We start from the raw sequence: 18410 nt of genomic DNA on the forward strand, positions 1-18410 counted from the left end.
TTACTGTCTTATTCCAAGTGCTCAGCTCTGCCCCTGTGAGTGCAAGCAGCCATGAAGGACACTTGAAGGACAGCTGTGTTCCAATAAAACTTTATACAAACATGGACACTTGGTTAGAGGTGGTCCTTGGGCCATTGCTTGCCAACCCCAAAGCATACTGTAAGGAGGAGAATCTGGCCTCAATTTGTACTGCGTGTTCAGAAGTCACAAGGACAAGTGCAGATGACCTAGAAGTGGAATAAGATATAGGAAGGAAGTCTGGACCTGCTGTGATCCAGGAGACGAAAGGAAACAGAGGCTCAACTTCTAAATGAAGTATTCTCTGACACCTTCCTTAGCTTCATTTTTATTTTATGTTAATGGATGTCTTGCCTGCTTGTAGGTCTGTGTACCAGAGGGGTGCTGTGACCACAGAGACCAGAAGAGGGTGTTAAGTCATCCAGAACAGGAGTTATAGATGGTTGTAAGCTGCCATGGGCCTCTGGAAGAGCAGCCAGTGTTCTTAACTGCTGACCCATCTCTCCAGCCCATTCTCTGGCATTTTAATTTGCTGCTCTTTAGCCATTCAGAGACGGCAAGAGTGCTCCTTCAGATGTCGGGTCTTAGAACTCTAGTCCTGCCTCTAGGAGGGGAGGAGACCAGGACTCTGCTCTTTATCCTTTCTCTCCTTTTAGTTTTTCTTTGTGGATGGCCAGAAGAACTGATATACATAAAACCCTCTTCTGTCTGTAGTGGGACTTTGCCACTCAGGAAAGAACAATATCAGGTCTCCAGGATCTCTAGAGTACTATCCCCATGAGCTGGCTTCTTCCTAATAATGGAAGAGTCAGTCTCGGATGAAGACGCCTGGCGATTCTTAAAGCAGTGTCTTGCCCTTAACAGCAAAATTGAGTGCTTTTAGACACACGCACTGCCAAAGGTTGCCCCTCGGGCAGACTCGCTGACAACCAGAATGGAGCTCTGAGAATTCACATTTTTCTTTGCTGGGAAGTTAGGTCAGTTTGGTGTGCCTGAGCGTGGCAACTGCTGTGTATTTCACACATATATGGAAGCTGGAGAAGGGCATTAGGCATCCTTTTGTATCAACCTCCGCTTTGTTCCTTTGACAGCCGCCCATTAAGCCTAGAGCTTGATGTTGACCGTCAAGCCGCAGAGACACTCCTGGTTCTGCTCCCCACAGTGCTAGGGTAACAGGAACATTTGCGACTACTGTCATGAGAACTCATGCTTACCTAACAGCACTTTTATCACGGAGCCATCTCTCCAGCCCCTACGGTAACTAGTCTTAAATTATGGTTTTCTATGAGACCAGGATTTAGGCCAATAATCCAAAGGACTTTTGTTCAGCGATGCGCTGGTTTCCTGGAGAAGGATGGGAGGACAATACACTCACAGTCAAAGGCAGTAGAGGAAGAGAAAAGGCGAACCGGGGAGAAGGACAGACTGGGCTGTCCTCTGCTCATCTGGTATGGCTACCAGCATAAGAAGTTATACACCAAAGGCATTCATATTTCCAAACTTTCTAGATGTTCAAAATCATCTTAAACATACAGCCAGAAAGGTTTAAGTAGACGGAATGTGACAGAGAAAACAGAACATCCCACGGGCCTCTCTGGGTGATAAACCACTTCATAGAAACAAACAAACAAACACTAGAGAAAATTTTGACAGAAATCAAGGCCAATAAATGAAGCCTGTCTTTAAATGACAAGAAACTTCATGAAACAATAGAAACTAATACCCAGATGTGTTAAGAGCTTAGAGGAGCTGAATGCCACACAAGGCACTTTCTGGGACTCAACAGAGGCCCTGAGAGGCAGCACCTGTCACCAGCTTGCTCTCCAGGTGAGCAACTAGGCAGGGAAAGGTTAAGGGACTTTTGCTGGAGGCCTGAAGAAAGGGCATTTCTTGGGTCAAGCACTTTCACCTCTTGCTCTTGGTTTCATCTTCTGGAGGGTTCCACAATGGTCTTTGTTTTCCAATCCCCATGATGGAAGAGAAATTGAGTTTCAAATTCAAAGTCACTAAAGGCTGACAATGTCCCACTCGGGAGGCCAGAGCCCTTTGTATGACAGGTCTCTCTTTCAAGGCTCTCTCCCAAATCTCTGGATATTTATGCATTGCTTTTCAAAGGAGGGCCAGGAGTGAGAAGTGGACCCTAGATGTGTTCAGATCAGAACAGTGGCGTAAGTGGCCTCACTGTTCAGATCCCTCTGTGCCGACTGGTAGGCCCAGTCCTGGGGATGGGGAGGGATGACCCCTGGAGATGTCACTGCCTTTATTGGTCTTAATGCCAACAACCATTTATAAGTCCCTACATGGTGGGGGGAGAACAGCCCCTGATTCTGGGGTTAGCTCATTTCTTTCCACATGGATAAAACCTGAGGTTAGAAAACACCACTTGAAAGTGACTCATATCTAACCCCCTGCCAAAAACAACACCCATTTACATGTAACTCCCCACACAGCAGACTTTTCCTCCTCCTCAGGGTGACTGCCCTATCAAACTGGGGCTGATCTCCCTACAAGCTGGCCTTCTGTTTGTTACCAGAGAGTCAAATCACACTATTCACCTACATGCCTCTATCTCTCTGATGTTGGGGGGGGGCAGGGGGTCGCAGACAGCCAAAGAGAGGTGTTCCTCCCACACTGTGCTCTGCAGTGATAGGCCCAGGAAGAGTACGATGTCATATGCCACATCGGCTGGGACTCATTTCTCAACCCAACCTTCAAAAGTGGTCAGGGAAAGGCTCCGTGAATCAGGGAACTCTCTCTTTTCAGTTGAACTCACAGCCTAGTTTCTGGATTGAGTGTATCTCATATTTTCCACCTCTAGCTGTGTACGTGCAGAAGGGAAAACTTTCATCGGGTGTGTCTGTAACCCAGACCTTGGCAGAGGAATAGCCGTGGGCAGCCACTTGATATATGAAAATCACTGTGCTTCTGCAACTGGAGGCAAGTATTCCAAGAGGGAAAAAAAAAATTCCCTTAGTTTGCTACGGAATGCTCTATAGTTAGATAAACCCATAGCCTCTCCAAACATCTGCATTAGCTTTAAAAAGTTTAAAGCCATGGAAGTTCACAGACAGATTTTCTTCCTCCACTCTCCAGGTAAGGACAACCCCTGTCCCCTGCAGGGAAGAGGAAATGAAGGGAACTTCCCCCGGGTGCTGGTGGGAACATCTTAGTAGGAAGGAACACAGAAGTTGGCACGGACGTGAAGGACGGATATACAGCACCATGAGGCTTACTGAGTGCTGTGTGTGCCAGAAATTAATTCATAAGCAAATGCTTATTTTATAGTTTCCCACTTGCGACAAAACATCAAGCAGAGAGGAAATATTTCTTCTGGGGGTTGGCGCTGGATCGGAGACAAAGCAGCAGGAAGCGAGCGGTCCTCAGGATAAGCCTGATCTCCCACTGCCTGACAAGCGTGTCACCCATCCAGAAAGCGCAAGGCTTGTGCCACCGTCTTCAGACTCCTGTAAACAGAGCTGCTTTGAAGACTCCAGACAGAAGGATTACCATCATTAGAGAAGCCTTGGAAGGGAAAAAAGATTCTGAAAGCCTTGGGGATGGGGTTCCTCCAAGTCGATTATGCCACAACCAGGACAGTCAAAACCTGGCTTCTGGCATTTTTTCAGGAATCCGGGTGCTGAGAGGTCAGTGATGGGGGTTTCAGGACAAGAGTGCTGAAAGTATTCCTCTGCTATTGGTTCTGGTTTCCTATGGGCTGAATCTTTTGACAATCTGGCCTATTAAATCCAGGATTTCTGGAGAGTTAAGCTCCCCAGCGGCCTGATCCTCAAGACAAGATGGTTTTCACACTCCATCCAGAGGGAATGGATGTGTGTCAACACTTTTTACAAAGAAGGGACTGTACTTCCAAGGAAAAATTACACTCAATTCCAGAGGCTAGAGTACTGTCCTTCCTTGCACTCAAAGTTCTTGGCTTTGACTGACCCATGCTGGTGTGCACAATCAATTATAACTGAAGGAGAACGGACTGGTTCCCGGGCAGCCCTACCAATGCCCTTGTTCTTCCTTCTACACGCTCTCCTCCCAGTGGCAGGTTGAGGCCTTCTGCAGCTGCATTGCTTCATGGGTAGAAGGTAGGAGGTGAGCCATCCTCAATTCTTAGCCCAGGCATTAAGAGGATGGACAGCTGGGTGGTGGTAGGAGACAGACAGGAGCCAGGGCCATGGCTCAGTGGTTAACACTGCTCACTGTTCTTCCCGAAGATCAATGCCAGGACCCGTGGTTGGTATCTCACATGGTAACTACATCTCTGGAGGACCCCATCCCTGTTCTGGACTCTGAATCTACCTATGGACAGGTTAAACGTGGACAGACTCATACACAGATTCACACAATTACACACAACATTAAAAATAAAAATAAACCTTAGTGGGGGAAAACAATGGGCAACTTCAACTTCTATTGCTTCGAGCACTTCTCTAAGAACCCGGCCACCATGTGGTAGGAAGCCCCCCACATACGAGAACCAATACACTCCAGCTCAGGCTGAGAACCAACTCCCACAGCCCAACAAGTGGCCATGCTAATGACTCTACTCCAGGTCTTCCTGACGAATTCAGCCGCAGTCAAGACCACATGGCCTGAAAGAGTCACCTAGCTGAGCTTCAGCCCACAGAAGCATGTGTGGGACTGCTGTCGACTGACTACTGGGATCTGAAGGGGTTAATCAGTGATAGATAGGAAAGATGGATGGCAAGGGAGGTTTAACTGCACCTCTGACCCATCACTTCCTTGCGTGTATTTCATCTTTCAGAACAGAGAGTTCATGTGTGCATACCTCAGTGGGGAGCTGAGAGACTTAAATGAGACACTGTGAAGGGATGGGAATCCTACAGAAGAAACCTAGGACACCAAGCTAAATGCTTAGTTAGCTGTGGCCCTTGGTCTGAGGCCTATCTTTTTTACTTCTCTTAATTTTTAAAATTGCCATATGCTACCAATCTGGCTCTTTGGGTATTACGTTGGATGGATTTTCACACGCATAAAAAGTTGCGTGAGTCCCAGGAAAGGAAGGCACACAATACCTCCATGTCCCAAATACTCCCCTGTGCTCCTACACTTGACCAAACTCTCCCGTGACCCCTGACTGTGAGAGCTGGTCCGGTCTCCATCACTATTTGTCCTTCCAAGGAACCAGATAGAGAAAACTTAAAGGTATGTTGCTGTCTGTAGACTCACTGACTTCTCTCCTTCAGCCTAGTGTGTGAGATGGACCCAGGCTACTGCCTGACCACCAGCTTAGCTAATTTTCATCGCTCGGTTCCCGTCGCACGCATGGACTATGGCTGACTTGTCCAATCGTTACTATTTTCAATAGTTATTCTCACAACTTAAAGATGACTTCAGAAATGGACTCCCTAAGGAAATAACTAAACAACTAATACTACTTAAAACAAAAAAAGGAAAGCCTTGATCAAAAGCTGCGAGAGTCCAGAAGTCCCTGTCTGTTTGTTCGCACGATAGACAGGGGAGTGTGAACTGAAAGACAGATGTTGAACCTCACACAATACAGGATTTGAAAGCTACTTTCCTTTTGCCTCTCATGTAAAGGAGGTAGAAGAGTCTGAGAGGGGGTGAGCGGCACTGTAATCGTAAGCCTAAAACAGCCCTGCCTGTGCCTGTCCATCGTCCTTCCCACAACATGTCACTGGCAAAAACAAAGCTCAGGAAACCCATCTGACCACAGCACGCTGTCCTTCATGAGAGCGTGCACGTCACCCGGAACAGGAAGTGGTAATGGGCAGTGAGTTCCAGTTAGGATGACCCTGCCTTTCGTGGATCACAGCATTTATTTCGGCAATCATTAAGAGCCGCCACTTCAGTCCTAACTGCAGGCAGACTCACCTCCCAGCTGGTCACTTACTACTTTGAACCAGCCTCTCTCCAGCAAGACCAAACTCTGAGTCACCCTCCCTGGGGCTTTAGGGTTCCTGTCCTCAGCTGGTCCCAGACACAACTCTAGCTCTAAATCTTTTACTCCAGAGAAAAGAGAAGCTTGGGGCAGAGTGGGGATCTCCCAAGTCAACTCCATGCTAGAACAGTTCCTGGAACCATAGGCCTGATACCACACAGTGGGTCACACTGGGCCCCCCGGATGTCACAGAATGGGGTGAGGCAGAGGGAGCATAAGCTACAGCCTGAAGGCCATGTCCATATACACTGGCAAAGCCCACAGCTTATCCACACCCAGTCCCTTTACTCATCACTGTCCTGGTTCCCTAGAGAAGGAGAGAAAGAAAGTGCTTCTCTCAAGAGTGGCTGACCAGAACTCATCGCAACATCTCATCTTCCGCCAAAGCACGTGAGTCATGAGTGTGTGACAACATGGAGCTAATATTCATAATTCCTGAATAAGATAAAGAACTGGAAGGAAAAACAGCTTCTGTCTGCCTCGCCATCACTGTCAGGACGGATGCTATGAGAAACAGGGCGTCTTGCCAGAACCCCAGATTCCACCTCAGCAGTGAGCCTTGGGAGCTGGCAGTCTCATCCCTGTGAGCCGCCCCACGCTTCCTTATTCCCTCACCCGTGGCGGCTCAGAGCATCTACTCATTCCTAGGACAGGAAGTCTCCAGAGACAGCTGGGACGTCTGCCCTCTCCTCTGCAGGACTCAGTTAGCCAGCTCTGTCTCAAGTCCAGGCTTGGCCTCAGCAGATGGTGTCACCCATTGGTAGTCTACTCCTCTCTTGCATCAGGGTCCCACAAGGCCTGGGCTCTCTCTTAACCTCCCCTCTTTTATCACTTACTAAAATACACCTAGTTTAAGTGTAGGGCTCAGTGTGTAACCGTGTATACAATCACGTAACTGCCACCTACACAAAGATACAGAATGTTTTCCTGTCATGCAGTGGCTTCCCTTGTGTCCCCTAGAAATCCTCTCCCTAGCTAGTATTGTTGTTATTGGAGTCATCAGGAGGTAGAGTGCTTACTACCTCAGCCCCAAATCATTACTATTTACCCTTTCCAAGAAATAAACTTCACTGAGTACACTTAAGGTATGCAACATGTTCTTGTGAGGCCATATAGACAGGACTTAACTTACTAGAGGGAAGCAAAGCCACCCATCCACACATACTCTTACACACACATTTATTTTTGTTTCCGTGGCAACAGCAGAAAAGACAATCTCAGTTTTTACAGCTCTCATACAAGCTGCCATTTCATTACCTGTATCAATCCACGAGCTATGCATCAGTCCTATGCGTTATCAATGCTAGGCATTAGGACACTAGATTTGTTAATACTACATATTTGCTACTTAGCAAATTTGTGTCTTTTTGTTTTCCTCCTCAGTGACGAGGACTGAACCCAGAGCCTTGCGCATGTGAGTTAAGTGTTCCACCACTGAGCTACAGTCCTAGCACGTTTTACTGAGGACGGGTCTCATGGCCTTAAACTTGTTGTGGAGGAGTGGCTTGTCTTGAATTCTCCCCACTCCCTCATCTACTTCCCGTGCACTGGGATTACAGCAAACTGATTTTTGTTGTTGTTGTTCTTGTTTTTGAGACAGAGTGTCTGTCAATACAGAGCCCTGGCCGTCCTGGCACTCACTAGGTAGATTAGGCAGGCCTTGATCTCATAGAAATCTGTCTGCCTCTGCCTCCCAAGTGATGGTATTAAAGGTCGTGTACCACGATGCCCAGCCAGCAGATTAACTGAATTACTGTCTCTTATCTGCCCTCTGATGACAGACTTCAGAGTCTTAAGTGATAGTTTTGAGGCCCCCTTAGAGGGGTACACTGCTTCTCATATAAATCGAATATAAATTTCATCTGGGCTCTCTCCCCTCTCTTACACAGTGCTCTTCAGTCTTGGAGATCCAATCCCTGTTCACGTCCCTCTGGGCCTTGTTAGCCGGTCTTCCCCTGTGACCTCACATTTAGTTTTTACCTTGCAATCTTATGTCCATCCTTGAAAGCACAGGTAACCAGAAAACTTTTCACAAACTCTTTAACACTTTATATTGATCAATCTGTCTGTCTGTCTGCCTTCCTGCCTGCCTGCCTATCTATCTATCTATCTATCTATCTATCTATCTATCTATCTATCTATCTATCTATCTATCTATCATCTAGAGATATCACCTTATTATCTTTGTCAACAAGTGGTTCCCCTTTTCACTGGGAAGCTATAAGCTCCTCTTGACATGTAGCTTCCTGTGAATGAACATGTCTCCTCCATCCTTGCTAGACATTCCATTTTTTTTTCCCTTTTTCCTTTCTGGAGACTGACCTCTGAAATTCTTAGATTTCTTCCTTTAGCAAAGCTTTTATAAAAACATTGGGAGGTGGCTGGGCATGTAGTTCAGCTGGTAGAACATTTGTCTGGCCAAGTGGCTATTTTGAACAATTGATCTGGCCACAGGCGATCCAAGACCAGGAGCAGGTTAACACTCCTACCATGCTAACACAGAGAACTGACCCTATGCATAGAGCGCTTGCAGGGAGTGTATCCCAACAAAGGGAAGGACCCATAAATGCAGCCATTCTCACACCCAGATAGCACTCAACACCAGTCTCTATCATGACTCACAAACTCAGGTGTGCACGTGACGGCTCAGACAAGCAGGAGACTTTGCCACTAGCACGGGTGAGTAAGTCACGGCCACAAATCTCTGTGCATAAGAAGAAACTTCGAAGTGTGTGTTGGACCAAGTAGGGATTGGAGGCCAGAAAGAAGGGCCCCTGCCGTGGGTTACGCAAGGCACAGGTTCCAGGCTGGAAGAGCGAGCAGAGGCTAAAGTCCAACCCCTAACCCGTGCTGTGATTGCTAAGTCAGTGTCTTGGCCCAGACACATCTTTTCTTAGGGAGAAACAACCTCTTCTGATATAGGAAGATACGAGACTCTGTTCTGAATTCAAATGTAAGGCTGAGAGAGTATCAGGTCAAATACAGACAAAGGGGAAAACCTTCTATTATAGGAATGAAGTTTGGATCAAAAGGTGTGTGTCTGTGTTCACAGGTACATACGTCCAAAGAAAGGCCTCATTCAGTAAGCTCACACTGAAAGAAAGATTTTAAAAATGGTTTAAAGGGCTCAAAACTAAGGAGACCGAGGCAGGAGGATCATCACAAGTCTGGTCTATGGAGTGAATTCCAGGCCAGCCTACTGTATAGACACATCTCATAAATACACAACTTTTAAAATAAACAGAATCATTTTAAACGTCCTTTCTAGTTTAGCATGGTATCATGATTGTACCTGTAATTCTGCTACTAGGAAAGATGAGGCAAAAGAATTATCTGAAGCCAGGAGGTAAGGGTCAACCTGGACAACCCAGTAAGATTCTAAGAGGACAGAAAAATTAAAAAGAAAAAAGCCGCTTGTATGGAAAAAAATTGTAAAAAAACACACACACACACACACACACACACACACACACACACACACACACACACACACACACACAGAGGTTCCTTTAAATGAACTCTGTGGGGCTGGAAAGAGAAGACTTTTTATAGAGGACCCAGGTTCAGATCCTGGAACTCACAAGTGTAACTCCAGTTCAAAGGGATCTGCTGCCCTCTTCTGGCTGCTGTGTGCACCTGCATGCACATTATGTACATAAACTCATATAGGCGCACATACACAGAAAGGGAGCAAGCCTTTTGTTAATGGTCTGTTCAAGGACATTTGCCAAAAATTAATGTTGTTTAAATATTATTTTAATAATAACATTAGTATGTTGAATATTATTTAAAAATACATACCATGTGCAGCCAACAAAAAAACGTCATTCAGTCATTTGCTTTCATTGAACTTTCAGTTTAAAGATAGAGTTTATCGTCAACAGTATTTACAGAGCCTCCGGATGGGTAAACACTTTAGATTTTCTAAATAACGTAAGTCTGAACACTCTTCTGCGCCTCTAATGACAAGAGCATCTGTATTCCTGAATAGAGACTATAACCAGACTTTAGTCATCCATTTGACACACATTTCAGCACACCTACGCTACACCTCAAACGCACATACACCTTTGAAGTACACCTGAAAACTCAGAACAGTCATAGCATGAGGAAAATGAGCTCTCCCTCAGGAGACCAAGGCTCAGCCTGGGGACCAGGCCCTCAGAACCAGGGTCCCGCATCAGCTGCCACACCAGCTTCCTACCTGGATGGTGGTGTTGCCTCCTTCCAGAAGTGCGATGGCCAGGAGAATGCTTTCGTGGAATACTCGGTCGCTGGATGCATTCATTATGAGGTCGATGACCAGATTGGAGGCGCCCTCCTTGTCGAGATGACATTGAACCTCAGCCAGGCTCATCTCACCCCGGCTTGTGGAGCCGGACCCAGGACCTCCCCCTGGAAAGGCAGAACATAACTCAGATTCAGACGCTGAAAACTATTAGTGATCTGCATATTCACTAAGTGCCGACCCTTCGTGCTCTAAATGGTCACATTATTTCCTTTAACCCTCTCGGTGAGCCCAGAGAAAAATGCTGATTATTAACCAAGAGGTGAAGGTGTTTGTCTCAGGACACCTAAACTTACAAGTGGCAAGGATGGGACTGAATTCAGGTAGACAAAATGAAAGGAAATGGATACGTTTTCATCTAGTGACCCAGAGCCATTCAGCCAATACGGTATCTTCAAATATGATGACTGGGGGCATAATTACTAAGAGTCAAATCAAAAGGAAATGTCTCTGAAGACTCCTCCTGGGAAAGCTTCACCTAAAACAGTCACCACCAGCCTTCTAACCAACTCATTCTCTGACATCATTCATTCATTCTATCAAAGTATTAAGGCAGCGCTTGGCATGAAGACACGAGCTGGGCATGGGGGAGGGGTGGACGAATGAAGTCTCCGGCTTCACAGCACTTCAGACAAGATGGAGACAGGGAAGGGGAAAGGGACCATGGCACTCAGCGGGACGGTTTCTGGTTATTTTTGGAAAGTTCACATTTAAGAACACGCCTTCAGTTATTATTAGCAGTAACTGGAACAGTAAAACATAGAAAATGGACTGATTAACTTCAGAATGCAAAACAACAGAACTGCTGCTCTCACTGTGGCCATAATACCTGTGTGTCCTCTGCCAGAGATGTAAGGCAGCCCATACTGGAGTCTCTTCCATTTCCTCATGTATCTGTCAAAAACCCACCCCAGATAATACAGAGAAACAGTTTTGAGCTGTCACATGAGAAATGGTTCTACCAGAACCATGGGGTATTTGGGGTTTGAAAAGCTGCGTTGCATCTCTGAAGTGTCCAAGAACTACATCACCGTTGAAGCCTGGCAAGTTCTATGAGTCGGACAGACAAACTCCAAGTTTTCATCGGAGGAAAGCTAAACATTTCTCCTAACCACAAGGTGCTAGGATTAATAATACTAGGATTATAAGAAAAATTAGATGTATTTTATTTTCTGTATATGAGGGTTTTACCTGAGTGTACTTCTTAATTGCAAACAAGAGTGCCTTGTGCCTTAAGATGTTTGAAGAGTGTACTGGATCCCCTGGAACTGGAGTTACAGATGGCTATGATCCACCAGGAATGTTAGGAACTAAATAAATTGGGTCCTCTACTAGTGTGATAAGTGCTTAATTACAGAGCCATCTCATTCACCCAAACAATATGTTTTGCATGGAACTTTCTAAGGATCTGAATCTGCTCCACAACCACAACTCCAAAATTATATCTCACAAGTCACTTCTGTGTCTTGAGCACTGGGCAAATATACATGGTTCGACATATATGGTTTGAACTTTGTGGTGTGTGTGTGTACGTGTGTGTGTGCGTGGCTTGAAATAGACCTTTGTTTTTCTGTTAAACTGTGCTAAAACTAATAATTGTCATGTAAAGGGGTAACTTGAAGAGTGTTTGGAAAAGCCCTCAGAGCATTCGGCAGGCACATAATCAATGCTAGCTTTCACCACCTTGGCCGCCATTATCCTCATCAGTTTATGGGTAAGCACAACTCCTAACGAGCGGGGGGACAAGAGACAGTGAAATCTGGCTTTCCACATCATCTGAGTCTCACCAAGAGGGTCACAGCATGGGAAAGGGAGGCAAAGGATGTGTGCAAAACATACATGCATGGAAATATGCACGTTCACATAGCAAACAGATCAAAGTCAAAAGAAGTTACGACAACAAAGAGAAACAAATGCAAAAACAAAGAAACCCAAAAAACTGCCAATACAAATGCACCTAAGTTTCAATCTGTCAAGCAAAAAGCAGACAGCTACTTGTGACACGCTCAGTTCACACAGGATGCTCATCAGCACAGCACAAAGCCTACCTCCTCCCCCAGGCTTGCTGGGTCCTCCTGGTGATAGTGGACCATTGCCAAAGCTGGTAAGGCTCTCTCTTCTTCCTGAAGGTCTGATGTTTCCATAGTAACGGTTGACCAAAATTTGCCGGAGTGCCTCACCCTAATTCGAATAGGATAATGAAATCAGGTTTCAAATTTAAAGCATAATTGAGTTATTAATGTTTAAATTAAGAGAAAAAAAAACCCACACACATACACAGGGGTATTCAGGTATATTCAACCGTGATTCACGCAGTGGGGGAAAAAAAAGATTAATAAAAAACATTTAAGAAACTTTGAAGTCAACTTCTAGTATGTTCTCAGGGAACAGAACATGTTTTATTTTTGTTTTCAAGAACTGGTGGCAATCTGCACTATTCAATTCTGAAGGACCCTCTCACAGGATGATAAAGACAGAACAGTAATTCTGAGGGGCAACTAACAGCAACAGAAAACAAACGAAAAGCCCTTTGGGTTAAGCTGATAAAATTTGGGCAAACTGCAAATTTTACAGGTCAGCTTCCACATAGCAGTATAAAAAAAAAAAAACAAAAACAAAAAACCCCCCAAAAACGCTACTTCAGGCACAGGGTTTATTCCCGAGGATGTGCAGAAGGAGAATGATATTTGAGGCAGTGTCTAGCAAAAGGGTGGCTTTAAACTCACTCTCTAGCCGAGGATTATCTTGAATTCTGGTGTTTTTGTCTACTTCCCAGGGGTTGGGGCTAAAGGTCTGTGGCATGACGCCTGGCCCGAGAAGATAATAAAATCTTACAGTAAGGGTGTAAGCTGATAAGACAGCTGACAGCAGCCTTTCTTACCAAGATGGCTGATGGGGACACATGGTGAGGACAGAAGGATGATACAGGAAATGGGTGGTAGATCAAAACCTCTGGGTTGTGACCCCTTTCGGGGTTGAATGACCCTTTCACGGGGGTCATTTAAGACCATTGGAAGACACAGAGGCTTACGCAGCAGTAACAACATGACGGTTATGAAGCAGCAATGGAAATACTTTTATGGTTGGAGGTGAGAAATGCTGGATGAGGGAGAGATATCAAACGTGCTGATTGCAAATAAGCAATATGGACGAAGAACCACCATGATTTGCTTAAAAGTAACACAAGAAAAAGAGAAATAAGGAAGAGCTGAGAGAGGTAAGAATGAACAGGCGCTGATAGCTGAAACTGAGTTATAGCTAGTTTCCCAAACTCTTCCTATTCTTTAATGCATATTTCAAGGTTTTCCTAACAAAAAGTTTAAAAAGGTAATCATGGACAACCCCCCCCCCGCTCCCCTGAGAGTAGACATGGTGACCCTTTCTTACAGCTCTGACAGAACAACCTGATTTGTTCTGCAACACTAGGATGCATGCAGCATCCAGGGGCAAGCATTCTCTCAGCTCTAACAGCTTTCCCATCCCAACCCTAAGGGAGTCCTGGACCACCAACTGTACATTTCCCAGGGACTGTTCCTCAGGGTCAAAGTAGTAAGGCCTGGAGTCCCTCCAGGGCATGAGAGAGAGGCGTGGGGAGTCTAGCAGAGGGAGGTGCTGAGAAGTTGCAGGTCTCTAAAATAGTCAAGAGTTCTGAGGAGACCTGGAACTGAAGCATGAGTCAGTAGAATTTAAAGAGATTTGTTAAGAAGTGCTGAGAATAGGTCTGGGACTGGGGGAAGGGTTGTGAAACAAGCTGGGGGGGGGACAGATGGGAGGGAGGGGGTCCTGAGGGAAGCAGGCAACCAGGGAAGAAAGAAAGGGAAAAGGCAGAAGCCTGGATCCTGCCAACTGGAAAAGTCTGTCAATCACCAGGGCTACGCTGCCACATTTCTCTCCTCTGTTAATTTATGACAGACCCCACAGGGACAAACATGGATGAAGTAAACCAATGAGAGGGGAAAGTGCTGGAAGCTTGGTGCTGATTTTTACATGAATGTGCAGGAAATGGGGAGGGGGACCGGAAACATTATTTTCCCTTCTTCATCCCCCTGCCCCAAAACGGGAGAGCATTTTCTCCTGTCTGCTTAGGAAACTCATTCCTACCTGGACCAACAGAAAGTCCATAATGTCAAGACTGTCTCCAGCCAGGAAGCCACTCGCGATGTTTAAAGCACTCAAGATGAAATGCTTGCTAGGGAGAAACCGTTCTGGTACAGGGCTGTTTTGTTCGGAAAAATCCCATCTTGATATAAAGATGCAGCCTGAGTGCTGCTCTATCCCGGTGACGTGGACAAGCCCATCAGCATTCCCCGAACTGGGGATTAAAGCTGACTCTGGGGGAAAACTACTTTGAAATAAATATCGGAGAAGAAAGAAATGGGGAAGACAGGTTACCTCTGAACTGAATGAACGGTTAAATATAATCCGTTTAAAAAGAACCGGATGCTACTGGTTTGAGTGAGAACAGAGTCTGGGGGAAGGCAGAACCTTAGCAAACACTCTGCAGCCTCTGATTCGATCCCTCGAAGCTGTGAAGGGACCTACAATCTGCCACCATGCTCTCCGCTGCTCTATGTAGCCATCAGGAGCAGAGTCAGGAAGACAGCGGAACTGGGTAGTCAAATCAAAAGATGAGCCGTGGGAGGCGGCCAGCGAGAGTGCACGCCTGACACACATTCCACTTTAGACCAGGGGGCTCAGGCTTTCACCTCCCAGGGTTCGTTTCTTCCCAACTCTTGATTTGGGGGGGAGGGGGCGCAGCAACATGGGGGGTCTGTTTGCCCTCAGTCAGGCAGAAGGTGAAGAAGAAGGGAACATGTGGGCTCTGCACAGGAAGTCCGTGTTTATGCAGCCCGGATGCCCAAGTGATACAGAGGGACTACACATTTGCATTCTGCCTCTCCTCGACAGAAAAACCCTAGCAGTTACCATAGCAACAGATGCATCAAATGGTACATTTTCCCCCATAATATCATGAGATGTGCTCATTATTAGGGGAGGCCTAGAACACATTCCACCCACAAATTTCCCCCATTCTTATTATACAACTTTGGTATATATTAATCTCACCATCGAGAGAGAGAGAGAGAGAGAGAGAGAGAGAGAGAGAGAGAGAGAGAGAGCGTGCATGTGTGTGTGCACTCATGCACACACAGAAAAATGTAAATATATAGAAAGAAAAGAACGGGTAGAATTGTTTTGGCTTATTCTTAAATAATATGTTAACGTTGTTTTGCTTTTCTGTATATAATAAAGACAGGAGAATGGATAAAAGGGGACAGGAGAGGAACATGAATTAACATTATTAAAAGTTATGAAATCTCTAGTGTTTTTCTGAGCCTTTGTTTTAATTTAGGAAAAGTTAAACTCCTCAGAGAAAAGCCTTCCTAATCATCTCGGTTGGGATTACTCAACAGTAAGCGCTAAGCTGTTCTCGGGGTACCAGGCTCCAGCATCTGACTGTGAAGAAGAAAACAGAGATTCCCCCAGTATTGTCACTTCAGCTTTGGCACCAGGCTGTAGAAGTATAGTTTTTTCTCTACTCTCGCTTCCCTCCTTGCATCTAGAGCATGAGAACAAGTATCAGATATTTGTCTCCAGCTAAGAAATTCTACACATGATAAGTATGACCTAGGACTGAGAAGAACGGAAAGTCAAAGAGCAGTAAGTGTCATGTTAAAATAATGACAACAGGCACACATCAGTCCTGAGCTCCCCCCCATCCTGCTATCGGGCTAGCAGCGGCTAATGAGCTGAGCTATAATAATATAGCTATGTGCTGAGCACGGTACCCAAGAGTCAATGCATCACTTGCAAAAGAGATGGAGGTAGCCTTCTGGGTTCCCAGATTCCAGCCACTAAAAGAACTCATGCTTGAGGCAAGATCACCTCTTAGACTCTGAGTCTCTCGTGTCTTAGTACTTACACCACCACCTGAATTAAAACAAACAAAAAGAATAACACACACACACACACACACACACACACACACACACACACCCCAGTTTTTTAACCCTGCTGTCTACAAAATCACTCGAGCATTTCAAACTGCAAGGTAACTAACTACAATGTGAACCTCTCAAACACTTCGGCCACTGGGCTTAGCACTGTATGTACAGGGCTCAGTGTTACGGTACAAAGGGATAGAGACCAGTATCATTGTATAGTGGAAGAAACCAAGGCAAGGAGACATGAAATAATATACAAATTAGGCAGCTAATAGCTAGCAAAGGAGAACTGTATCTGCTTCTAATACCAAAGACTTGTTATTTGATGTTGAGTCCCTCGAGCAGCTTAGGGCATGAAGGAGGACTGGGTACCTTTGCTGGTTACTTCTAAGATCTAGGATAATTCTTCACTAGTTGGGAAATTAATTAATTAAAAAGAGGAAAGGATATGAGTGTAACGTGCCCCTAGTCGGTGAGCTGCAGGGTTACAGCCTGTTATAGGGGCATCCTGTTCTACATTTGGTCTAAACGGAAACTTCCTAGAAACTATTCCTTAGCTGGAGAAATCACAGAACTTAATTCTCTGTCAAGGCAGGAAAACAGAACGAAATCTGAGAGACAGAGGGGCAGGGTGGGGCAGGGTGGGGCAGGGGAAGTGAAGGGCTGGGATATGAACAGGGCATAGGTTCCTCACCTGTTTATCTCAAAAAATAAACTCTCCATGACACAAATGACCAGAACCCCATAGCAGTCTTTACAAAGATTGTTTATTTTCTAACCAAGTGACCTTGAGCAATATGTTAAACCTCTGAGGTTCAACTTTCCTAACCTGTGACATGGGGGTAAAGGCCTTGCCACTGGGAGAGCATACACGTAGTTCGAGACTGACACACGGGCATATATATAAGTCTTACATAATACTGAATAACTTCTCGGAAAACCGAGATGCCTAGCTATCTTCCAGAAGTGATAATGTGAAAAACCAATGCTGGTCAACCAGTTCATGCATACGTGTGTGTGTGTTTGTGTGTGTGTGTGTGTGTGTGTGTGTGTGTGTGTGTGTATGTATGATATTCTAGAAAATTTGACAACACACAGCCAGTATTATAAAAAAAAAGTATCAATTCTTTGTCTTAGGCAGCATTCTTTTTCTAAGAATCTATGCAAACATACATTTATTCTGTTCCTTCTCCAAGGATGAAAAACTACAAACCCCTTCCTGATCTGGGGGGGCTTTACGTAGCTGCTAGTGTTCTCAGACTTACTTACCCTTGCCCACCAAAGGCTGAGGTGTAACATTAAATAACAATAGCCAACTATGAGGGCTGTGCACCTACTAACTAGCCAATGATGAGAAGCTGCATGTGTCTGCTGGGACACATGCTCACACATGTAAAAAACTGGCTGAAGGGAAAACGAGGAAGTTAGCGTTCTCACAGCTGGGCGGTGTAACTAGTCACTACAGAAGCACAAAGTCTCCCATCACCTATTCAGAGAATCGTCTCAGGGAAGGAGTGTGTGAAGTACTCACTTGGTTACTGTAGGCAGCTTGGTTGTGCAGAGTTCTGTTCAGGTAGATAACAGAGCTGCCAGTTAGTTTCACCTCTATGAATTGGTCCTAAGCCAATTCATGTTTGGACAATATCAATACTAACAGAAGCTGTCTTTAAATCATAGTTGTGTGGCTGGGGTTGGGGGGGCAGTTACAGTCATTAGCTCCCAACACGAGAGACTCAAGGCTACATACCCTTTTATGGTCTTCCAGTTGCCTCAGGGGTGGACTTGGTTCAAGCTCCTGCTAAGCGTGCAGAAATTCCATTTTAAGTATGGCACTAAGGAAACACTACCATCTTCAGCATCAGTCACAAACAAAATACATCGTGAGCTCATATACAGTCAAGGTTACATCAAAGAATTTGTTTTGTGGTTCCCCCAAGGTATGAAGACTTCAGATTCTGCTTAACAATCGTCCCAATCCTTCCTCCCACAACACTGTTTCAAATGAGCTTTTGAGCCAATTTTTTTTTTGTAAAGATTATGAATGGTAATCCTATAGGATATGCTGTTGTATTAACCCAAAAGGGGATGTAAAGCAAGACTCAACTGGGCAGCTCCTCGTGATTCATACATGCAGTACTGAACAGCACATGCATAAGGACGTTGAAACATACAGCATGGGTCAGACACATACATGAGACCACAGCTCTCCTAACCCACCAGTAGATGA

At 45.4% G+C, this 18410-nt stretch overlaps 1 protein-coding gene across 1 annotated transcript in view; it reads right to left on the minus strand.

Moving 5' to 3' along the window:
• Itpr1 (inositol 1,4,5-trisphosphate receptor type 1) overlaps positions 1-18410 on the minus strand; it is a 323135-nt gene that overhangs the window by 96197 nt on the left and 208528 nt on the right. The window contains exons 42-44 of the mRNA XM_032905993.1: positions 17931-17978; positions 12287-12419; positions 10155-10345 (exon numbers count right to left, since the gene is read on the minus strand). Coding sequence (XP_032761884.1) covers positions 10155-10345; positions 12287-12419; positions 17931-17978 — 372 coding nt within the window. The remainder of the gene's footprint in view (positions 1-10154; positions 10346-12286; positions 12420-17930; positions 17979-18410) is intronic.

This window comes from Rattus rattus, chromosome 6, assembly GCF_011064425.1.
Source record: "Rattus rattus isolate New Zealand chromosome 6, Rrattus_CSIRO_v1, whole genome shotgun sequence".
Classification (NCBI taxonomy): Eukaryota; Metazoa; Chordata; class Mammalia; order Rodentia; family Muridae; genus Rattus; species Rattus rattus.